The sequence below is a fragment of the Scyliorhinus canicula genome, chromosome 18 (genome assembly GCF_902713615.1).
Source record: "Scyliorhinus canicula chromosome 18, sScyCan1.1, whole genome shotgun sequence".
Taxonomy (NCBI): Eukaryota; Metazoa; Chordata; class Chondrichthyes; order Carcharhiniformes; family Scyliorhinidae; genus Scyliorhinus; species Scyliorhinus canicula.
In genome coordinates, this window is record NC_052163.1 from 65716672 (window position 1) to 65742417 (window position 25746).

Below are 25746 nucleotides of genomic sequence, written 5' to 3' on the forward strand. Positions count from 1 at the left end.
AGAAAAAAGGTGCCTTAGAGATTAAAATTTAAAAGAAAAAGACTTCAAGGTTCGTGAAAGGATAAGCACCGGTGTGCGCTCCCTGTAGTCATTGTAAATGATTTCCGTGGTCGTTGTTATTGTTATATATATGTTCTAAAGGGTGCTATGTCTTTTCGTCCGACGTCATTTCGTCCAACGACACTTCGTCCACGTCTTTTGGTCCAACGTCTTTTTGTCCGATGATTTTTTTTGTCAAAGACTTTTTGTAACTTGACTTATATTGCCAGAGTTGATCTCTGCGTGGATTATTGAAATAGGGATTATATAAACAGAACATTTACTCAGTCTAAATTTGATCGGGCTCTGTAACTAGCAGTGGGGACATCACTGAAAACCGATGCTGCAATTTGTCATAATCACGCCATTCCTTGTGATACACCTTTCGTATGTGTTTCCTACAAGAGGGGTGTTTGCACTTTACCTAGCAGAGGGTTGAAATCTTATATTGAATAATGTATATTCCGATCATGTACGGATTGATTCAGATTTTGCTGTGTTAGTGTACTTACGGGAACCAAGTTCCTTCCGACAATCAGTTTAATATCTGCGAAACGCAAAGCTGTCATTTCACATTTTGCAAAGACCTTTGCATTAAAATATGCCAGGCGCCAGTGCCCCAAATAATGGATATATTTTAAAATGTCAATCACCGGAAAATCAAGTACACCCTGCATATGCCTCCCTTAATGAACTATCAAACGTTCATTTAACAGAAGTTCACAGGTGTGAGGTGACAACGCTCTGCATGTCCCTCGCAGATTTTTAAAAATAAATTAAATCGGCTACATTTTATGAAGTTTTGTGGGAAAGGGTTGGTCCCGTTGATCAGACATTGGCCTTTCACCTAAACGCAACCCCAGTGCTGTCAGATGTAATTAGCTTGTAAGGGGCCAGGCTAAATAGAGTTTGGGCAGTCTCCATTCAGTATCCAGTTGGCACGGACATGTACCACAAAACTGTCTCTAATTGGGCACTAATTGGCAGCTCATTCCGAGAAGCCATGAATATTAGTGTGGGAAATGGAGAAACTAATAATCTTCGCGCAGCAGCACACGCTGTTGGGACAAAATAGAAATAAACTTTAATTCCGACCTGGAAGTGTTTGATGCTGACACCGGATTTAGGAATGTGCTTCGTAGTTACTAATTTAAATGGATTGGTTGTAGCTGACATTTATCGTTCAGAAATACTTTCTAGTTTCATGCACTTAACAGTCAAATAAGAGCATTCGAACTCTAAACAAGTATTTCTAACAATGTTTGCAATGTTTTCCATATTGTCTGTGTTACTGCACTACATCGAAGATAATTTGCAGTTATTTCTAGTTAACAAAAATCACCAGGTAAGTCCAGCTAAATTTGTAATTGGATAATTGGACAAAAAGACGTTGGACCAAAAGACGTGCGGACAAAAAGACGTTGGACCAAAAGACGTGGACGAAGTGTCGTTGGACGAAGTGACGTCGGACGAAAAGACGCGACACGGTTCTAAAGTATTTTGCAGAAGGAACGATGAGCAATAAACTCAACGCTCCCTCACAGGTCGTCCCGAAGCCTCTGGAGCAAGAAAGAAGTTGAACTCCTTGAAAAAGACAGATAAGGGAGTCAAAATGAGTAAGAAAATGAAAAGAAACGATCGTAAAGCAACAGAATGAGGTAGGAAAACCTACATGTCCCGCATAGGAATCTAATGAAGCTGACCCCCTCTCGGAAACAAAAACAGGGCAGTAAAAGTAAATAGAAGATTTTTTTTTTTTCTATAAATTTAGAGTACCCAATTATTTTTTCCAATTAAGGGGCAATTTAGCGTGGCCAATTCACCTAACCTGCACATCTTTTGGGTTGTGGGGGCGAAACCCACACAGACACGGGGAGAATGTGCAAACTCCACACAGACAGTGACCCAGGGCCGGGATTCAAACCCGGGTCCTCAGCGCCGTAGGCAGCAATGTAAATAGAAGATTAAGGTAGAAAAAGAGAATTCAGATTTGTGTGTGAGATAAGGCTACCGATTAACTGATATTTGTGAGCTGTGCAAATCTGTGTGTTTTGTTTAACCAACTAATTTTAGTCAAAGCATGAAGTGCTAATGTATTTTTTATCATCTGTCATTGAGTCAGGGATTATAACTTAAGTGATTTTTGTTGAAATTTCTCTAATGAACTGAAACATTGGAAATTACGATCAGTTTAAAAGAAAGAACGTGCCTTTACGAATAAAAGTAATTGAATATGAATAAGTTTTTAGATTACGTGAAAAAACGTAAATGGCATAATTCCAAGTTCTCCTCCCCTTAGTTCATGCAGGAAACATTAACTATTTCAGCAGACAGTTGACCTTTTCTGAATTGACAAAGAAAAATATGTCTCTAAGAATAGCTAATGACTATAAAATCAATCATTGGAAATTGACTTAAATGTGTGTTATTTATAGCCCACTCCCAGGGGATGTTTTGCTGCTTCTAAAATACTTTTATGGTGCACCTTGGCCAGCTTTGAAGGAAGGGTTGAGTCCCACCCGGCATAAATGGGGGCTGGGTTCCCAATAATGATAACCATTTGAATGAAGGAAATGAGCCCCTCGAACACTGATTCGCAAATAGAGGGAAAGAAGCTATCATGCAAGGGGCCAAGAAGCATTTAACTCCCATGAAGGGTGTAACGCAACTCGCGACATCTGACCCTCTTAGGCAGACAGACACTCTGCAAATTAGGAGCGGTAATACATTGCATTGATAATGGAATGTCTATAGTACTGTCTCAAATACGAGCTTACCAGCTGCAAAATTTAATAACTTCTGAGCCTGCACCCGATCGCTCTGTGTCTGTGTTGTATGCTGACAGCTGAACGTTAACCCTTACATTACCACAGTTTTAAAAAAATTAAAAACTGCAGGAAGTCTTACAAAAGATTAATGAACCTTGGGCACAGCTATTAAAACACCTGAAAGAGTCCAGGCAAGAGAATATAGTGACCCATTGCACGGCTTGGTATGCTCGTGAGGATGAGCACACATACAATTTACAAACGCAAAGTCACTTAGGACAGCAGACATCATTGCATGTCACTCTTTTTTATTTTTCGGTGTTGTGGGATCAGGAATGTTAGTACAGTTGACCCAAAGTCAGAGGGACCATTTTAGGATGGGTTTAACTTCAGAACCCCATTTAACATTGGCTGTAAAACATCCCACTAAGGCAAATCAAATAGGAGAAGTGATCAAAGAATCCAAAGGAAAAAAGTAATACATGGGATTTATATTGAAATGGACGGACGAAATTGCCTGATAGAATTTTATGGCAAACAGGAGGGCAAAGTGACCTGGAATGAGGAGAAATAGCCCGCTACATTTGAAAGACAACAACCTCCCCGAGAGAGCCATCATTTACTCCCTTCAATCCTGGTCCAGGTACTGGCACATCTATGGGCCCAACACAAAAATCATGTTGAAAAAGTACATTCTGCCCCAGCGCATAGGGTGCAGTTACAGAAGAATGTTGCCCTGCCCTGCTTAAAACTATACAGGTTGGCAACGGAAGCAGAAAGAGGGACAGAGGGAGTGATCAATGCACTATTACAGCAAGGGGTGCTGAAGAGAACACAAAGCCCCTGTAACATCCCTATACTCCCCATTCCAAAAGTAGGAAGACCCAACGAGTGGTGGTTTGTGTAAGATCTTAGAGCCATCAATAAAATTGTTATCACTATTGCTCCATTGGTGCCGGACACAAATGTAATTTTGTCCTCTATGCCACCAACAATGGATACATTCTCAGCCTTTTTCTCCATACCATTGCACCCGGAAAGTCAATATCTATTAACCTTTACATATCAGAATTAACAGTATTAAAAAAGATTGAACGAGTGCCAGTTGTCTGCAGGCTCAACATTCCCTCAATATGATGACGATTTATTGATAGCCTCAGAGGGAGGGCTAGTTTGTCAACAGTTTGTTATTATCACATCTGGCAGAAAGAGGGCATAGGGTCTCAATGGACAAACTGCAATTCTGTCAGGAGACAGTTCAGTACTTGGGATTACAGCTGCAGCAAGGACAGCGGAGGCTTGGGTCTGAACGTTCCAACTCCGTGCACGGAAAATTGACCTTTACCTTCCTTGGCATGATGGGCTATTGCAGGCAGTGGATACCGGACTATAGAGAGGTGGCCGCAGTATTGCGCAAGGCTACCCTACAGGACGCCCGTTCAGTTGTTACCTGGAACCCAGAGAGGGAGCAGCATTTTGTAATTTGAAACAAGCCATGATTAGCGCCCCTGCCTTGGGACTTCCTAATTTCAGCAAGTCCTTTACTCTTTATGTGAATGAAGCAGGGTGATTTGCAATAGGGATCCTGGTGCAAGAGCATTGAGGAGGGAAAAGACCCCTTGCCTATTACTCGGTGGCCCTATGTGCTGTGGTAAAGGGTATGCCAATTGCTCAAGAGCAGTAGCAGCCACAGCGGCCATATTAGAAAAAAAATCAGTTTTGCTGCTGCATCCGCAACGCAGCATTTTACTGCGGCTCGATGCACTGGGTACGAAGTAATCCTCTCTAAAACCAACTTTACCTGAAAGCGAGCGCCAGCTGTCAACCCTGCAACACTCTTGCCTGCTCCCTCGGAAGCAGAACATATGTATAATCATGACTGTTTACAATTGGTTGAAGCCACCACAACTCCTCGACCTGATTTATTGAGTCACCACTGGAAAATCCAGACATTATCTTTTTCACCGATGGGTCAGCAAACCGACCAAATGATAGGACCCTCCAGGCCAGCTGTACAATAGTAACTCCATTCGAGATATTGGAAGCTTTTGCTCTGCCTTCGGGAATGTCTGCTCAAGCGGCCGAATAGTTTGCATGTATTCTAGCTAAAAATAAAACAGTCAATATTTATATGATTCCCGATCCGCTTTTGGGGTAGTACATGATTTTGGCCAATTATGGAAAAACAGGGGATTCATAACTTCCTCCGGCCAACCTATTAAACATGCTAAACTGGTTTTAAATTTACTAGATGCTGTTCAGCTGCCCAGCAAGATAGCCGTTTTAAAGTGTGACGCGCATACGATGAAGTCTCATGCGCCAATAGATTTGTTAATAAAATAGCAAAGGAATTGTCTCTCAAGCAGCAGCCACAACTGCAAGCGGCTGCAGTTGAACTTCCATCCACCATAACAGAACCAAAGTTAAAACAGGCACAGGAGCCAGCCTCCCTACAGGAGCATCGCTCTTGGCTAAAAGCAGGTTGCTATCAAGACAATTTTGATAGATGGATAAGGGCTTTGAAAATAGACCAAACGTATGAAACTCTCAGAGAAATTATACTTTTGGAGGAGTTTAAAAATTCAATTCCTGATGTAGTGAGAACTCATGTGGAGGAGCAGAGGGTTAAAACTGCGAGAATAGCAGCAGAAATGGCAGATGATTATGAATTAGTTCATAAATCAAAGTTTGGTTTACAACATAAGTTTCAGCCTGTGAGGGATAGAAACTGGGGACATGAGAAATACTCAAGTGGTAACGGTAAAGGTGATCTAACGGGAGACAATAAAGAGAGTGTACCTCAGATTTAAAAAGAAATCCAGGAGGGTGGAAAAGAAATGAAAAGTTTCAAATGTTTTCACTGTAATAAACTAGGCCATGTAAAGTCACAGTGTTGGTGGTTGAAGAAAAGCACTGGGAAGGTTGATGTGGTAAAACAGGACAAGACAGTGGGGTTTGGTAAAGTGGTGAAGGAAAGGCCAAGTGAAGCGAAAGGGGGTGCAAAAGATTGTACAGCCTGATCAAGAGGTGATTGATAAGAAGGTGCCAGATCTCTTTAAAGAATTTACGTGTGCGGGTAAAGTTTACTCATGTGTATCAGGAGGAGCAGGTAAAGATGTCACAATTTTAAGAGATACAGGAGCTAGTCAATCTTTGATGGTAAGAGATGAGGAGTTATGTAGTTTGGGAAGAATGTTGCCAGAAAAGGTGGTAATATGTGGAATTCAGGGTGAGAGGAGTAGTGTTCCATTATATAAGGTAAGGTTGGAAAGTCCAGTGAAGAGCGGTGAAGTGAAATGAAAAATGAAATAAAAATCGCTTATTGTCACGAGTAGGCTTCAATGAAGTTACTGTGAAAAGCCCCTAGTCGCCACATTCCGGCGCCTGTCCGGGGAGGCTGGTACGGGAATTGAACCGTGCTGCTGGCCTGCCTTGATCTGCTTTAAAAGCCAGCTATTTAGCCTTGTGAGCTAAACCAGCCCCTGGTGGTAGTAGGAGTAATAGAGAAACTATCTTGTCCAGGAATACAGTTTATCTTGGGTAATGATATAGCTGGTTCGCAGGTGGGAGTGATGCCTACTGTGGTTGATAAGCCAGTGGAAAATCAGATAACTGGAGTGTTGAAGGACAAATATCCTGGGATTTTTCCGGATTGTGTAGTAACAAGGTCACAAAGTCACAGGTTAAGAAAGAGGAGAAATCAAAGAGTGAAGATGGAGTTGAAGTGCATGTATGATGTGTCAAAGGAATAATCGGTGATAGTGGACATGTTTTCACGGCGGGTAGAGGCCTTTCCAATCAAAAGAGACGATGCTAGAACAGTGGTACATATTCTGTTAAAGGAAATAATACCTAGGTTTGGGATACAAATGAGTATTTACGTGACAGGGGAACTCATTTCACTAGCAAATTGACCAAAGCCCTAACAGAAGCCATGGGATTTGATTGGAAATTGCATATACCATAACAGCCACAATCCTCAGGAATGGTGGAAAGGGCGAATGGAAGAATTAAAACTGCAGTTACAAAAGTGTGTCAGCAAAATGGGCTGCTATGGCCAGATGCTATACCCATAGTAATGTATGCCCTGCAAAATCAAAGAAATTGTAATACGGGTTTAACCCCGCATGAGATATTAATGGGACGTCCTATGACAATTGGAACTAAACCCCAAATGACTCCAGCAGCCGTAGCCTTAATATGGGCAGATGAGGCATCACTAAAATATGCCCAGGCCATGTGTGAAACTGCTAAAAAATAAAAATAAAAAAAACCAAAAAAAAACATGAAAAGGTGTGACAGGCTCAGATGCATCCAAAAGAGGGAAATACACACCCTTTAAACCTGGGGATCAAGTATATGTAAAAGCACTAAACAAAGATTCTTTCTCTCCTAGGTGGAATGGACCCTACCAAGTGCTACTAACAACCCGAACGGCCGTTAAGGTAAAAGAAAAGCCAGTTGGGATCCACGCAACTCATGTGATTCAACTTCAACTTCATCTTCACTCTTTGATTTCTCCTCTTTCTTAACCTGTGACTTTGTGACCTTGTTACTATACAATCCGGAAAAATCCCAGGATATTTGTCCTTCAACACTTCAGTTGTCTGATTTTCCACTGGCTTATCAACCGCAACTACATCATACGGACATTTGAGAGTACTAGTGAAACGCTGACCTGAAGAGAATGGCGGCGCTGCTGTTCTTATGTATTATCATATTAATCCAACATCATGTAGAGGGTAAACTGCATACTAACACCTTAATATACATGTCTCACTCATACGCAGAGAGGGTAAATAAATTCAGTAGTTGGGTTTGTACACAAATTCCCAGATGCTTGGGGGAGGGCTTCCCTGTGCGACCTCTCCCATTCACCAGTAGATAGCAGAATGGGCTCTAAGACAAAATAGTACAGGGCATGGTGAAGATACACAGAATATGTTAGATTGGAGATTAGCTGGATATGATATGAATAGGTTTAAAGGATGGTGGTGGCCTAGATTTAATGTAACATACCAGCCACCCAGTTTGATCCTTCCCAATTATACTAGAGTCCCAAAGGGCAGCATATGCTTTAGGAAACATAAAACATATGGAACCTACCCAGTCGGCACAAGTCAGTGTGATCAGACGTTGAATTGGCAACCCCTTATGTTCCACCTTACGTACTTTCCAAAGTCCATTTAATATAAACATGTCTGTTTACTTCAAACTGTTATTTCAGACTATAAAACATGCTGTCTTCAATCGAATCTCAGAGTGCAGTGCAATGGCTTTGCAGCTGGAACACTCTCTCTCCACAAATATATTTGTGTAAATAAACTTCCTTAAATCGAACCTCAAGGAATTTGTCTTTATTATGATTTCCAAGACAGGCAGGTACAATTTTTTTCCTTTAAAAAAGTTAGACAGTTACATAGGCAGGGTGAGGTAGAGAGGGATATGGGCCAAATGCGGGCAAGTGGGACTAGCGTAGTGATAGAAACTGGGTGGCATGGACAAGCTGGGCCAAAGGGCCTGTTTCCACGCTGTAAACATCTATGACTCTACGATTCATTCAAATGGGGGGAGCACAAACAAATGTAGTGGTAGCAAGGGACAGTGCAATTAGTGGAGTTGATACTGTTCTCTGTAGCAAAGAGCAAGAGTGCAAGTAGCTATGCTGCCTGCATGGTGCCAGGGTTTGAGACAATTGCTCAGACCTGGGAAGGAACTTGCAGTTATTGTCACAAGTAGGCTTCAAATAAAGTTACTGTGAAAAGCCCCTCGTCGCCACATTCTGGCGCCTATTCGGGGAGGCTGGTACGGCTTGAGTAGGATCTATATATGGGACAGTCAACATCTGAGCCTTGTTGGGGCTGATGTTGAAGTGAGCCCCGAAATTAGGGAAGTAGAGATGGCTTGAAACAGAATAGTGCGGGTAAGGAATCAAAGGGGGAAGATATTGTAGAGACAAAGGAAGAGAGGGAGTTACTTAAATGAGAAATGATGGACTGTGACAGGAAGGGACAGAGTACAAATCTCAGACTAAATCAGCAGATAAGGCTAGACGCTGCAAAAATAATAAAAGGACAAAACTAAAGGCTTTGTAACTAAACCCAAATGGCATTCGAAACAAAACTGATGAACTGATTATGCAAAGAGAAATTAAGAAGTACGATCTGATAGCCATCACAGAGACATGGCCACAGAATAACACAGATTGGGACCTCAATATTGATGGTTAAGTGGCATTTAGGAAGGGCAGCAAGTTCAGAAAAGGAGGAAGAGGGGCTCTGTTTATTAATGATGGTATAAGCACATTAGAGAGGGAAATCCTAAGTTCAGGAAACCAGGATGTAGAAGCAGCTTGGACAGGTAGGACAGAGTATGAAAGAAGAGACAGTGGGAGCGTGTCAGAAATGTACGCCGATAATTATGGACGATTTTAATCTACATATCAACTGGAAAAATTAGATATGCAAAGGTAGTGTAGATGAGGGGTTCCCGGAATGTTTTCAGGATAGTTTTTTAGAACAGCATGTTACGGAGCCAACTTGAGAGCAGGCTATACTAGATCTAGTTAGTGCAACATTTTGGATTAATTGATAAACCTCATAGTAAAGGCACCCCGAGGTGATGGAGATCAGAATATGATTGAATTTTACACTCAGTTTGAGGGAGAGAAGGGCGTGTCCAAGATAAGTATATTAAACTTCAGTAACGGCAATTATGAGGGCATGAAAGTGAAGCTAGCTAAAGTCAATTGGAAAATGAGGTTAAGGGAAGGGTCAATAATAATCTTTATTATTGTCACAAGTAGTCTCACATTAACACTGCAATGAAGTTACTGTGAAAAGTCACCACATTACGGCGCCTGTTCGGGTATACTGAGGGAGAATTCAGAATGTCCAATTCACCTAACAGCACGCCTTTGGGACTTGTGGGAGGAAACCAGAGCACCCGGAGGGAACCCACGCAGACACAGGGAGAACGTGCAGACTCCGCACAGACAGTGACCCAAGCCGGGAATTGAACCTGGGACCCTGGCGCTATGAAGCAACAGTGAAAACCACTGTGCTACCCTGCTAGAGGTTTAGCGACAGATATTTAAAGGGATATTTCAGAACAAACACATTGCAATGAGAAAGAAAAATTCCAAAGGAGAGGGTCCACCATCTGTGGTTAACTTAAAGTTAAAGACAGTATCGAACTTAATGAAAAAGCATATAATTGCGCAAGTTGATATGGTGACACATCAAAGATTATTATGGGTGGCAGGTCAGAAGATTGTAAAGAATATAAAGAACAGCAAAGAATGACAAAAAGATGACTAAGGAGGAAGAGAGTGTACACGAGAAAGATGGCCAGTAATATAAAGACCAATGGTAAGAGTTTCTACAGATACTGTACTTAAATAAAAGAAGAGTTAATAAAGTGAACATTGGTCCTATAGAGAGTCTGGGGAATGGAAAGTAAAGAGATGGCAGAAGTAATGAACAGGTATTTTGCATAGGTCTTCAATATAGAGATTGCAAATGGCAGCAGGGTGGCGCAGTGGTTAGCACTATTGCCTCACAGCGCCGAGGTCCCAGGTTCAATCCCGGCTCTGGGTCACTGTCTGTGTGGAGTTTGCACATTCTCCACGTGTTTGCGTGGGTTTCGCCCCTACAAGCCAAAGATGCGCAGATAGGTGGATTGGCCACGCTAAATTGCCCCCTAATTGGAAAAAATTAATTGGACACTCTAAAAAAGAATTTAAATCTGGCAAATGGCGTATAACGTGGGCAAATGTGAAAGTTAACCTTTTGGCATCAAGACAAAAGGAAAGCAAATTATGTAAGTGGTGAGACATTGCAGAAGTCCGAGATTCAGCAGGATCTGTGTGTCCTCGTGCAAGTATCACAGTGCAAGTATCAGAAGGCAAGTGTACAGGCAGAACAAATAATTAGGAAAGCTAATAAATGTTGTTGTTTATTGCGAGGGGAACTGATTGGAAAAGTAAGGTTTTTCAAAATAAATTTAGAATACCCAATTATTTTTTTTCCAATTAAGGGGCAATTTAGCATGGCCAAACCCTGCACATCTTTGGGTTGTGAGGGTGAAACCCACGCAGACACGAGGAGAATGTGCAAACTCCACACCGACAGTGACCCAGGGACGAGATTCAAACCCGGGTCCTCAGTGCCTCAGGAGTAGTGCTAACCACTGTGCCACATGCTGCCCACGGTAAGTAAGGAGGTTATGCTTCAGTTGTACAGGGCATTGGTGACACCATATCTGGAATATTGTTACAGTTTAGATCTCTCTAGTTAAGTAATGATGTAAATGTGTTAGAAGCAGTTCAGAGAAGGTTTATTAGACTAATAGCTGGAATGGGTGGGTTGCCTTATGAGGAAAGGTTGAAGAGGTAAGGCTTTTATCCACTGGAATTTAGAAGTGTAAGAGGCAACTTGATTGAAACATAAGATCCTGAGGGGTATTGACAGGGTGGATGTGGAGAGGATGCCTCCTCTTGTGGGAAAATCTGGAACCAGAGGTCACCGTTTTAAAAATGAAGGGTCGTTCATTCAAAGAGAGATGAGGAGACATTTTTTCGCTCAGGGGGCTGAGTGTCTTTGGAACTCTCTTCCCCAAAAGGCAGTGGAAGCAGAGTCTTTGAATATTTTAAGGCAGAGCTGGGTAGGTGCTTGATAAACAAGGGGGGAAAAGATTTAGGGTTACACAGGAATATGGGGTTGAGGTTGCAATCAGATCAGCCACAATCTTAATGAATGGCGGAACAGGCTGGAGGGGACGAGTGGCTTACGATGATGAGGAGGATAGATAGAGTGGACATTCAGAGACTATTTCCTCAGGTGGATGTAGTTGTTATAAGGGGCCATAACTATAAGATTCAGGGTGGGAGATACAGGAGGGATGTCCTATGGTACGTTCTTTACTCAGAGAGTGGTTAGAGTGTGGAATGGACTGCCTGCTGTGATATTGGAGTCGGACACTTTAGGAACTTTCAAGTGGTTATTGGATAGGCACATGGAGCATGCCAGAATGACAGGGAGTGGAATAGCTTGATCTTGGTTTTGGACAAAGCTCGGCACAACATCAAGGGCAGAAGGGCCTGTTCTGTGCTGTACTATGTTCTACTCCCGTTCCTAATTTGTATGTTCTGTTGGTCTCTCACATTTCTGAATACAAAATGCAGAACTTACCCAGGTTTCAGCTCTGACTGGTGTCGGACTGCACTGTAGCGGATGGCGATGGTACATGCTTGAGACAATGCACGTGCCGAATCTCCCACAATCATTGAACGTATGAAGACCATCGTGCCATAGGTCAGCTTATCACTGGGAGGTTTCATGTATGTACCATCTGGCATCACCTTTAACAAAGCCAAGAAAACCCATTCATTGCACCCGTGTTCTCAATATGCGAATCAATGAGAGTCTGCTGTTTCTTCTGTGAACAGTACAATGGAAAATGGACTATTTTCTCATCTCAAGTTCCACTCTCTGAAACGAGTATTCTTAGATAAGTTAGAATGCTATCTTAAATAGGGTAAACCTCATTGTATTCTGCCCTACCTGGTTGCAAAGAGTGGTTCCCGCACTTTAGCAGCAGTGTGGCATAACCCATTTCCCAGATTCAGAGCAACATCGCTAATTTGGTGCCAACTCTCAACCAAGTGTCCGTGGTTCAGCATTATACACTTCTCACTCACTGTTCCATTCTTATTGTATTTCGACTGACATTAATCCAGCATCCTCTCCCTCACTCCCCCCACCAATGTCATGTTAATGACTGTATGTCTGAATGCACGACTGCAAATATCGTGCAATGCCATCTCCTCTTGTGCCCATTCTTATTCCTCACCTACACGGTAGCATTGTGGATAGCACAATTGCTTCACAGCTCCAGGGTCCCAGGTTCGATTCCGGCTTGGGTAACTGTCTGTGTGGAGTCTGCACATCCTTCCCGTGTGTGTGTGGGTTTCCTCCGGGTGCTCTGGTTTCCTCCCACAGTCCAAAGATGTGCAGGTTAGGTGGATTGGCCATGATAAATTGCCCTTAGTGTCCAAAATTGCCCTTAGTGTTGGGTGGGGTTACTGGGTTATGGGAATAGGGTGGAGGTGTTGACCTTGGGTAGTGTGCTCTTCCCAAGAGCCGGTGCAGACTCGATGGGCCGAATGGCCTCCTTCTGCACTGTAAATTCTATGATATAGAAGGGCGGCACGGTGGCACCGTGGTTAGCACTGCTGCCGAACAGCGCCAGGGATCCAGGTTCAATTCCGGCCTTGTGTGGATTTTGTACGTTCTCTCAGGGTCTGCGTGGGTTTCCTCCGGGTGTTCCGGTTTCATCCCACAGCCCAAAGATGAGCAGGTTAGATGGATTGGCCATGATAGATTTGCCGCTTAGTGCGTGAGTTAGGTTATAGAGTTAGGGCTAGGTGGATGGGTGAGTGGATGTGGGTGGAGTGCTCTTTCGAAGGGTCGATGCTGACTCAATGGGCCAAATGGCCTCCTTCTGCACCGTAGGGATTCTATGATTCTAAGCGTGATACATTTTAGAGTATTTTGATACAACAAAGGCATAAACAAACGTTCAGCTATTTTTTTGAAGACAGACTAAATGGTGATGCAGTCAATAATACAGGGTAGGACTTAGAGAAGCTACTAAGCACAGCATGTTAGGAAGGTGGATTAACATCAGTAGAAATTGTCAGTAACATGTGCAGGTGAGGAGAGGTTACTGAATGACCGAGAGGAAGCTGGATTATCAGTAGAAATACTGTCATTAACGTTGCTTGAAAAATTCAAAGTTTTAATAATTAATTCAGTTTTAGGATAAGGGGTAGCAGATTTAAAACAGAGATGAGAAGAAATTACTTCTCTCAAAGGGTCACCTCAGAGCGCAGTGGATACCGGGAAATTGAGTAAATTTGAGGAGATAGATTTTGAAGTAGTAATGGGTTAAAGGGTTATGGAGAATGGGCAGGACAGTAGAGCCTATTCCTGCTCCTAGTACTTATGTTCTTTGCTGCATAGAGTTCTGCTTTTGATCAGTATTTAGGGGTTGGCCTTACAGATAAAAATATCATGAACAGAGACTGTGAGTAAGGCATATTCTAACCACATTTTCTGTATAAGCATTCCACACCAGACATCGTACTTTACCTTTGCGTATCTCATCAGCATGTTCTCACGTGGAACACGGACGTTCTCCAGCTTCAGGTAACCGTTATCCACCTCATCGTACCCAAACTTTGGTCCAATATCACCCACCACTACACCTGGAGAACACAGAGATCAGTGAAACAACACCGCCAACAATCCAGTCAGACCCTTTTTCTCAATTTATTCACATGACGTTGACTCTGAGTAAAGGTCAGCATATTGTCCATCCCTAATTATCCCTGAGAAAGTTAACTGCCTCAATTGGCTTACTAGGCCATTTGAGAAAGCAGTTAAGAGTCAATCACATGGAGCGAGATTCTCCAGTCGCCCAGCCGCATTATTCTCGGTCACGTGCCGTTCACTGGCGGCGGGATTCTATCTTCCCGCTGCTTGTCAACAGGATTTCCCAAAGTAACCACACCACGTCACCGGGAACCTGCTGGTGGAGGTGCCCTGCCAGCGGGAAAAGTGAATCGCAACAACCGGAGAACTCCGGCCATTGATGTGGATCTAGAATCATATCATTAGAATATTTACTTCCCTGAAGGGAACCAGATGGATCTTTAATGACAATCCAGTGGTTTCATATTTGAATTTATGTCTCCAGATTATTAGTCCAAGCCACAGGTTCAGTAGCATTACATTTTATGTTTTCAAGAAGCAGTTAGAAATAGATATGGGGCAAAAGGGATCAAAGGATATGGGGCGGGGAGGGAAGGCGGGATCAGGCTATCGAATTGAATAATGATCATAATGAATGGCAGAGCAGGCTCGAAGGGTCAAATGGCCTCTTCCTGCTGGGTGCCACAGTGGCACAGTGGTTAGCACTGCAGCCTCTCAGCACCAGGGACCCGGATTCAATTCCAGCCTTGGGTGACTGTCGAGTTTGCTCATTCTCTCCATGTCTGCGTGGGTTTCCTCCTGATGCTCCGGTTTCCTCCCACACTCCAAAAATGTTCCGGTTAGGTGAATTGGCCATGCTAAATTGCCCCTTAGTGTCCAACGGTTAGGTGGGGTTTTGGAGATAAGACGGGGATTGGGCTTAGGTAGGGTGGTCTTTCAGGCGGTTGGTTTAGACTTGATGGGCCAAACAGCCTCCTTCTGCACTGTAGGTATTTATGATTCTGTATTCTCAATGTTTCTATAACGAACCACCGGACTTCCAATTATCTGGCCTCGAATTCCAGGCTGGGCCTGATCACGCACCCTAGATCATGCAGGTTCTGGGCAAAAAAAATCCAAAGACAAAAGGTCTCAGTAACGACTGCTAACTCATGAGCATGTAGAGCCTTAGTGGACATTGTCCCATTGGGTATTCAACGCTTCAAACAGCAGTACTTGTGTCCCAAGGCTGGCTTAGTAGGCACTCAGGGCCGATGAAATAGCAGAATGAAAATAGGTCAATCTGGATGACCTACTACCATCCTGGTAGCCACACGATACAGCACTAATGGAGTTGTTAACTAATCACAGTAATCAACCTTTATTAAATAATCTACAAAACACGCAAACACGACATGAAGAAAGGCCAAGTAGCTTTGGGAACCTTGGGTCCCCAAGTTATGTCTTCCTTCTAAACATGCATCAATTCAAGCAACAGCAAGTCACACAGCAAGGTCCGATAAGTGGTGCACTGCAATTCACTTGAGTATCCCTCAGCTTTGTTGGGTGACTGCAGTAAGTGGAGCAACAAGTCAAATAAAAGGAGCTAGCCAGGGTTCCTACTCATGATAATATTTAACAGAATCTTGCTAGAAATTCTATTTGGTTCAGTGGTGAGAAAACTCCTGCTTTAATCATAGGAGCAAGAGAAGACCATTCAGCCACTCGAGCTGTTCATAGAATCACAGAATTTAGAGTGCAGAAGGAGGCCAATTGAGTGTTCTGCCACTCAATTAGGTCATGGCTGATCTGCACTTCAATCCCATTCACCCACCCGTTGTTCATATTCCTCGATACACGGCAGCTGGCCTCCAGCAGGAAGGAGAGGTCTTCCAAAAAGGAACTAGAATTGGGGATGGGGGAGTTCTGAACTAAGAATTGCAACACATTATGTCAGGCTCCTTACCAGGTAGAGGTTCGTGGGTGCCCATCTTGCGGATTGGCACAATGAAAGCATGCAACCCTTTGCACTGACCCTGGGTGTAGAGCTGAGCAAGGACGATAGCATGGTTTGAGGTCTTCCCCACTATGAGGACAAAAGTTAAAAGTCAACAAAGAGGAATAGGTACGCACATTCAAATCAGGACAGTGCTCTCATTCTCCTGTCTAGGAGTGGGACCTGAAGAAGATAGAACCAGGCTGGAAGTAATTTATATAATAAAAGAATTTTACAGCACAGAAGATGGCCATTTGGTTTATCATTCCTCTAACAGCTCTTAGAAAGAGCTTTTCTCCCCCCCAGAACCCTACAATTTTCACCTCATCAAGTAAATATCCAATATCCTGGTTTGAAAATTATTATAGAATCTGCTTCCACCCATTTTTCCAGCCTTAAGTTCCAATATTTAATTTGCTGCTTATAAAAATGAATTCAAGATTTTAGTAATCTCATGAATTAATTTGCTAAATAATCTGGATAGAACATAAGAACATAAGTGATGCGATTCAGCGGCCTCATCCCACCTGACTTGGTGTGGGGATAAGGCCGTTGAATCTTGCGGGAGGATTTTCGCAAGATTTGCGGCGATAAAGCCAACTCGCGAAATTTAACGGAATCTTAACAGACGTCGCAATTATGGATCTCGCCCTCACTGGGTGTGACCCAGATCTGCAAATAATAATAATAATAATCTTTATTAGTGTCACAAGTAGGCTTACATTAACACTGCAATGAAGTTACTGTGAAAATAATCTAGTCGCCACATTCCGGCACCTGTTTGGGTACACAGAGGGAGAATTCAGAATGTCCAATTCACCTAACAAGCACATCTTTCGGGACTTGTGGGAGGAAACTGGAGCACCCGGAGGAAACCCACACAGACACAGCGAGAACGTGCAGATTCCTCAAAGACAGTGACCCAATCGGGGAATCGAACCTGGGATCCTGGCGCTGTGAAGCAACAGTGTTAACCACTGTGCTACTGTGCTGCCCATATATTTGAATTAGTAGTATGGTTCAGTTAAATATACATTTTCTGGCTTGACCTGCTGCCCGCGACTCAACAGCTGCGCCTGGGAGACTTTGTCAGGGTGCCATTTAGTACTGGTTTCCACATAAACATGACCAGGCATAACAGCACCTGGGTGGGAGGAGTGGGTCCCAGGCCAGTGGACAGCCCCGGGTGGTCGGGGACAGGGCAGGGTGGCACCCTGGCTCTCTCTCTGGCACTGGCCAGGTTGGCACTGCTAGGGGGTCAGGCCTGGAGGAGCCTTGCCAGGTTTGGGGGGAGGATGTTCCCCAACCTTGGGGTAATCTTGGTGGAGAACATATTCCTGGGGCCAGAAAAAAGGGCAAAGTGCCATTGAATAGCGGGGTCTTTCTCTGCGCTGCAGGCGCCGAATTACACCCCGCTAAACGCACTGTTCAGTGGACTTTAACTCGAGTCCGTTGAATCACACCCAAGAACTAGGAGCAGAAGTAAGCAGTTCAGCCCCTCGAGTCCCCTGCACCATTCAATATGATCATGGCTGATCTTCTCTCGGCCTCAACTCCTCTTTCCTGCCCCTTCTCCATAACCCTTCAACCCATTACTAATTAAAAATCTGTCAACCTCCTCCTTAAATTTACTCATTGTCCCAGCATCCACCACACTCTGGGGTAGTGAATTCCAGATTTATAACCCTTTGAGAGAAGCAATTTTTCCTCATCTGTTTTAAATCTGCTACCCCTCGTCCTAAAACTATGACCTCTTGTTCTAGATTGCCCCAAAAGAGGAAGCATCCGTTCTACGCCTACTTTGTCAATACCTTTTATCATCTTATATACTGCAATTAGATCTCCTCTCATTCTTCGAAACTCGAGAGAGTATGGGCCTAAACTGCTCAATCTCTCCATATAAGATACGCTCCTCACCTCTGGAATCAATCTAGTGAATCTCCTCTGAACTTCCTCCAATGCAACCACATCCCTCCTCAAATAAGGAGACCAAAACTGTACACAGTACTCCAGGTGCAATCTCACCCATGCCTTGTACAGTTGCAACAACACTCCCCTGCTTTTGTACTCTATTCCTTTGGCTATAATTCTATTTGCCTTCCTTATTACCTGCCGTACCTGCATGCTAGTTTTCTGGAAATCATGCACGAGGACACCTAGGCCCCTCTGCATTGAAGCACTCTGAAGATCCTCTCCATATTGATAAAAGTTTACTTTCCGGACTTCCAGTGGCGACATGTAGGTGGAGGCCGCACATTGGGTGGCTCTTGCTGAAATAACAGGTGGGTTGGACGGGAGGTTGGTGGTGTTGTTTAGCATGCATGCTCCGAATTAGGATAATGTAGGGTTCATGAAGAGGATGGTGGCAGCCATAGGCAGTCAAGTCTGGACACCTTGCTGCTAATTTTAGGTGGGATTTTAAAACAGTGTTGCATCCAAAGATGGATCGGTCTAAGCAACGTTCGTTGACCCCTTCAGGGGGGGCAAAGGTGTTGGCAGAGTTTATGAAGGAGATGAAAGGGGGGGGGGGAGAGAGCTGACCTGTGGCGGTTCTTACATCTAGTGGGCAGAAAGTTTTCCTTTTTTTCACCAGTGCATAATGTGTACTCAAGGATTAACTTCTTTATTGTGGGGAGGTTGAGGGTGAGGAAATCGGAACACTCGGCAATTGTCATTTTGGATCATGCTCCGCATTTGGTGGATGTGGTCCTGGAGAGGTGCCTGCACAGAGGCCAGCGTGGAGGCTGGATGTGGGGCTGCTGACAGATCCGAGTTTTTGTGCAAAGATGGAAAAGGTGATTAATGATTATGTGGGGTTCAATAAGAATGGGGAGGTCTCACCGTTGGTGGTTTGGGAGGCGCTGAAGGCAATGGTGAGGGGTGAGATCATCTCCTATAAGGCGCAGGTGGATAGAGAAGCAAGAGAGGAGCGGCAGCGGCTGGTAGATGAAATCTTGGAAGTTGATGGGAAGTATGCGGAAGACCCCACTCCAGAGCTTTTGGTCAGTAGAAAGGAACTGCAGGCGCAATTGGGCCTTTTGTTCACAGGCAAGGTAGTACGTCAGTTGAGACAGACAAAGGTAGTAAACAAATACGGGTAGAAAGGCAGTCACTTGTTGGCAGGACAGCTCCACTGGCAGGCAGGCAGCCTCGCGCAAGATTTTTCGAGTCTGGAATGGGGCAAGGGGGTTGGCGGTGGCACCGGAGCATTTGAGCTGTTTTATAAAAGGTTGTGTAGGTCCGAACCTCCAGAGGATGAGTCGGATATGAGGGAGGTTGTTGTCGCTTAGGTTGGAAGTGTGCTTTGCGCAGTTGATTGAGGAAGGTCAGATAGGGTTTGTAAAGGGTAGGCAGTTGTCCTTGAATGTGCGCCACTTGTTAAACATGGTGCTCTCCATATCAGAAGGGAGGGGGAGCTGGAGGTGGTGGTGGCACTGGAGGTGAAGAAGCTGTTTGATCGTGGAGAGTGGAGTTATTTGTTTGTGGAGTTGGAGTGGTTTGGGATTGGGCGCAAGTTTATGACATGGGTCAAATCGTTATATGCGGAACCGAAGGCAAGTGTTCATACGAAAGGGGTGAACCCAGGATATTTTCAGTTGCGGAGGCCAACGAGGAAGGGGTGTCCCATATTCCCCCTTTTATTTGCGCTGACTATAGAGCCTTTGTCCATTGCGCGGAGCTGCCGCTCATGTTCGTCCCAGGGAAATACAAAGAACAAAGAGAAATGCAGCACAGGAACAGGCCCTTCGGCCCTCCAAACCTCCAATGGTGGTTATGTTACCACCATTGACGAGGGTGCCCACCGTGGAGGGACTGGCGAGGTGGAAAAAGTTGCAGGGGCAGTTTGACAGGCTCAAAACGGGGAGGGCGGTAGAGCAATTGCATCGGGCAAGAGGGGTGCAATATGAGTATGGGGAGAAGGCGAGCCGCATGCTGGCGCACCAGCTGCAGAAGCAGGCTGCATCCCGGGAAATATTGGCGATTCAGACTGGGGCTGGGGATGTGGTGTCGGAGCAAGGGAAGATAAATGAGGCGTTTAGGGAGTACAACCAGGGACTTTACGAGGCGGACCCTCTGGGGAGAGAAGGGAGATATGGGGCAGTTTCTGGACAAGCTGGAATTTCCCCAGGTGGAAGAAGCAAAGAGGCAGGCATTGGAGGAGTCCTTGGGACTGAGGGAGGTGCTGGATTGTATCAGGGGTATGAAGTCGGGGAAGGCCCCTGGGCCGGATGGGTACCCGGCGGAATTTTATAAGGAATTTGCGATGGAACTGGCACCCCATCTGTTGGGGGCATTTAATGAAGCACTGGGGAAGGGGGAGTTGCCGGAGACAATGATGCAGGCAGTAATCATGCTAATCCCCAAAAAAGGGAAGGGCCCAGTAGAATGTGGGTCGTATAGACCCATATCATTATTGAACACGGATGTGAAAGTATTGGCTAAGTTAGCTGGCGGGGAGGATGAAGGATTGTGTCCCAGGGATGGTTGCAGAAGATCAAACAGGCTTCGTGAAGGGCAGGCAGCTCACGAGTAATATAAGACGCCTGTTGAATGTGGTGATGAATCCATCGGGGGCTCTGGCACCGGAGGTGGTGGTGTCCATGGACGCTGAGAAAGCATTTGATCGGGTGGAATGGCGGTACTTGTTCGAGGTTTTGGGAAGGTTTGGGTTTCGGCCAAGATTTGTGGCAGGGGTGCAGTTGCTGTATGTGGCACCAAGGGCGAGGGTGAGGACGAATGATATGAGCTCACGAAGCTTTGACTTACACGGGGGTACGAGGCTGTTTGCGCTGGCCATAAAGCCGTTGACGATGGCGCTCAGGGGGTCGGCGGAGTGGCCGGGGACTGTGAGGAGACAGAGGGAGCTTCAGGTGCCGCTCTATGCTGATGATGTCTTGCTGTATATATCGGATCAGAGATGAGAAGGAATTTCTTCAGCCATAGGGTGGTGAATCTGTGGAACTCTTTGCCACAGAAAGCTGTGGAGGCCAATTCACTGAGCGTCTTTAAGACAGAGACAGATAGGTTCTTGATTAATAAGGGGATCAGGGGTAATGGGGAGAAGGCAGGAGAATGGGGATGAGAAAATATCAGCCATGATTGAACGGCAGAGCAGACCCGATGGGCCAAGTGGTGTAATTCTGCTCCTATGTCTTATGGATCCACTGGGAACGATTATGGGCCTGCTGGGGAGGTTTGAAGGATTCTTGGGGTACAAACTGAATGCAGGGAAAAGCAAGGGCCGGGATTCTCCGACCCTGCGCCGGGGAGAGGGTGGGGCCTGTAGGGCTCCCCCATATTGACCGGCTGCTGATGCAGAGACGGGAACGCACGCACATGCTCAAACCTGCACCGGCCGTGGCGTCCCTGCGCAAACTCGCTTTTGGGCGCCGGAGCTGCGGACACCACTCTGGCACCGTACTAGCCCCCTAGGAAGGGGTGGATAGCTGCCAGTTGAGGCCTGCTGATGCCGGCGTGTCTCGCGCCACTTTTCACGCCACCGTCAGAACCTGGCCGCAGGATTGGAGAATCCCGGCCGAGCTATTTCCGGTAAATGAGCTGGGACAGCGTGCTAATTTAGGGGGGTGCCATTTACGGCAACGAGGGATAGGTTTAGGTAATTGGTGATTCAGGTAGCGAGGGAATGGATGGGGCTCCACAAGTGGAATTTAAAGAAACTGGTGGAGGAGGCCACGGAGGATCTTAAGAGGTGGGACATACTGCAGTTAACATTGACAGGGAGGGTTCAAGTGGTGAGAATTTATATTCTGCCAAGGTTCTTGTTTATCTTTCAGGCTCTCCCGATCTTTGCACCAAAGGTCTTTTTCGGAAAGTGGACACGATCATCTCGGACTTTGTATGGGCGGGGAATGTGCCGAGGGAGGGCCCTGTTACAGAGGCAGAGGCAGCGCAGGGGGGGGGGGGGGTGCAGTCCACGGTAAAGATATGGAATCAGTTGAGGAGACATTTTCAGGTGGAAGGGACGTCGGTGATAACGCCGCTGTGCGAGAATCATAGGTTTGAGCCGGGGGGGTGGATAGTGTATAGAGGCGGTGGATGGAAGTGGGGCTGGTCAAGGTGAGGGATTTGAATTTGGAGGAAGGGTTCACCAGTCTGGAGGAGCTACGGGAGTGTAGAGCTGCCGAGGGGGAGCGTGTTCAGGTATTTGCAGGTCAGGAACATTGCGCAAGAGGTCTGGAGGGGGTTCCCTGGTTGCCGGGATACACCCTGCTGGAGTGACTGCTGCTTCCGGATGTGAAAGGGGAGGGAAGAATTGGGGATATATACGAGTGGCTGGGGGAACAAAGAGGCAAGCGGGTGGTGAAGATCGAGGGGAAATGGGAAGCGGAGTTGGGAGGGGAGATCAATTGGGGAGTATGGAGTGAGGCACTGCATAGAGTAAATGGGACCTCCTCTTGTGCAAGGATGAGCCTGATACAGTTTAAGGTGGTGCACAGGGTGCATATGACCCGGGCAAGAATGAGTGGGTTCTTTCAGGTGGCAGCAGATGAGTGCGAGAGGTGTGGGCGGGGGCCAGCGAATCATGCGCACATGTTCTGGAGTTGCAAAAAAATTGGGAAGCTGATGGAGAGGAGGAAGGCCGATGTCATGGCCTTCGCCTCTCTAATTGCACGGCGGCAAATTTTGCTGGAGTGGCGTTCGGCATCGCCACTGGGGGTAGCAGCCTGGTTGGGTGACCTATACAACCTCCTGCGGTTAGAGAAGATAAAGTATGAGTTAAGGGGCTCAGCTTCGTCGCAGGGGCGTCGGTGCAAAATCTGTAAAGACTGTATAGCTGATTGTTGGGAAGTATTCACTGTCCTTAAGTAGACCAATTCTTTCTCTGGTCACCCTCTTGCTTTTTACATATGAATAAAAAGCTTTAGGATTCACCTTAATCCTACTTGCCAAGGACTTTTCATGACCCCTCCTAGCCCTCCTAATTTCCCGCTTAAGTACCTTCCTACTTTCTTTATACTCCTTCGGGATTTCGACTGCCCCATCCTTCCAGACAGTGCAAAAGCCTCCCTTTTCTTTTTGACAAGGTTCACAATATCCCTCGTTATCCAAGGCTCCCTAAACTTTCCACACTTATCCTTCATTCTCTCAGGAACATGACTTTCCTGAATCCTAATCAACTGTCGCTTGAAAGACTCCCACGTGTCCGATGTTGATTTACCCTCCAACAGCCGCACCTAATCCAAATTTTTCAGTTCCTATCTAATGTTATTGCAATTTGCCTTTCCCCAGTTAGCACCTTAGGGTTACCCTCATCCCTATCCAAATGTCCCCTAAAACGTACGAAATTGTGGTCACTACTCCCAAAATGTTCCCCTACTGAAACCTCAACCACTTGTCCAGGCTCATTCCCCAATACCGGGTCCAGTACTGCCCCTTCCCTAGTTGGACTATCTCCAAGAAACCTTCCTGGATACACCTTACAAACTCTGCCCCATCCAAGCCCCTAGCACTAAATGAGTCCCAGTCAATATACGGGAAGTTAAAATTCCCTACCACAACAACCCTGTTACTTTTGCACCGATCCAAAATCTCTCTACCTATCTGCTCCTCTATCTCTCGCTGGCAACCCCCAACATTGTGATTGCCCTCTTCCTGTTCCTGAGCTCTACCCAGATTGACTTATTGTATGAGCTCTCCGAGGTGTCCTCCCGCAGTACGGCTATAATATTCTCCTTAACCAGTGCCTCAGTGTGGCTTGGGGACGTGATGGAGTTCCTGTATTTGTAGAAGGTTAAGTTTGCTTTAAGGGGGGCGATGGAGGCGTTCCACAAAGAGATGGGGTCTGTTGATAAAGAGTTGGTTACTGTCAGCTGCCAAGTGGAGGTGTGGTGGTTTGGGATCAGTGGGGGGCGGGGGGTTTGTTTGAGTTATTGGTTGGTGGAGTGGCGGGGGTGGAGTGGGGGGTTTGCCTTGGTGTTTTGCATCATTTTGTTTTATGTATAAAATGTTAAAAAACAAATAAAAATATTTTTTGAAAAAATTGCCTTTCCATTTTCAAAACAGATAACCTCACATTTATTCACGTTATACTCTATTTGCCAAATTATGGCCCACTCACCTAACCTATCCATAATCATTTGTAAGTTTCTATATTTCCACATTGCAACTTACTGTCCCTTCTATCCCTCCATCCAAGTCAGTAACATGGATTGTAAATAATTGGGCCCCGAGGACCAAATGCAGTGGCATCTTGTTACATCTTGCCAACCGGAAAAAAAACCCATTTATCCCGACTTTGCCTTCTGTCAATTAGCCAGTCTTCCATCCAAGTTAATAAACTACCCCATATCCCATGTGATCTTACCTAGTGTATTATTAACCGTTTATATGGCACCTTATCAAATGCCTTCTGAAAGTCCAGAGATAGTGCATCTACAGGATACTCTTTATTCAATTGGCTTGTTACATCTTTGAAAACTCTAGCAAATTAGTCACACACGATTTACCCTTCAGAAAACCATGCTGATCCTGATAGATTGCGTTTTGACTTTCCAAATGTCCTGTTATTACTTTCATAATAATAGACTCTAACAATTTCCCAATAATAGATGTTAAACTAACTGATCAGGCAGCATGGTAACACAAGTGGCTAGCACTGTGGCTTCACAGCGCCAAGGTCCCAGGTTCGATTCCCCGCTGGGTCACTGTCTGTGCGGAGTCTGGACGTTCTCCCCGTGTCTGCGTGGGTTTCCTCCGGGTGCTCCGGTTTCCTCCCACAGCCCAAAGACGTGCAGGTTAGGTGGATTGGCCATGATAAATTGCCCCTTAGTCTCCAAAAGGGTTAGGAGGGGTTATTCGGTTACGGAGGTAGGGTGGAAGTGAGGGCTTAAATGGGTCAGTGCAGACTCGATGGGCCGAATGACCTCCTTCTGCACTGTATGTTCTATGTTCTATCTATAGTTTCCTATTTTCTGCCTCCCTCCCTTTTTGAATAAGGGTGTTAAATTAGCATTTCCCAAATCCACTGGAACCTTTTCCACATCCAGGGAATTTTGGAATATTCTAACCAATGGATCCAATACCTCCACTGCCATTTCCTTTAAGACCCTAATTATTGAGCATCTCGCTCTTTTCTGTGTTCCCCACTATTAACTCCCTGGTCTCATCCTCCAAGGGACCAACATTCAGCTACACCCTTCCCTTTAATATACTTATAGAAGCTTTTGCTTTTATATATTTGCGCTAGTTTTCTTTACCTTTGCTCTTTTTATTACTTTTTTAGTAATAATCTTCCAGCCTCCCACTGGTCTTTGCAATATGCTATGCTGTTTGCTTTTGTTTTTACATTATCTTTAACTTCCTTGCTTAGCCATGGATGTTTTTACCCCCCTTATTCTTTCTTTCTTTCTGGAATATATTTTAGTAGAGAGGAATTGAATATCTCCTTTAACAACTGCCATTACTCATCAACCGAGCAGTCTTGCTGCCCAGTCCACTAGAGCCAAATCTGTCCTCGTGCCAATGTAATTATCTTTGTTTAACTGCAGAACGCATGTGTGGGTCTCCAGTTTCTCGCCCTCAAACTGTCGGGGCACAGTGGTGTAGTGGTTAGCACTGCTGCATCACGGCGCCGAGAACCAGAGATCAATTCAAGCCCTCGGTCAATTTCCGTGTGGAGTTTGCACGTTCTCCCCATGTCTGCGTGGGTCTCATTCCCACAATCCAA

The 25746-nt window shown here is 45.2% G+C and overlaps 1 protein-coding gene across 1 annotated transcript in view; it reads right to left on the reverse strand.

Annotated features, from left to right (window-relative positions):
- Positions 1 to 25746, reverse strand: part of acox1 (acyl-CoA oxidase 1, palmitoyl) — a 109953-nt gene that overhangs the window by 36791 nt on the left and 47416 nt on the right. The window contains 3 exon segments of the mRNA XM_038777335.1: positions 11999 to 12168; positions 13961 to 14076; positions 16029 to 16148. Of these exon segments, the coding sequence (XP_038633263.1) occupies positions 11999 to 12168; positions 13961 to 14076; positions 16029 to 16148 (406 nt within the window).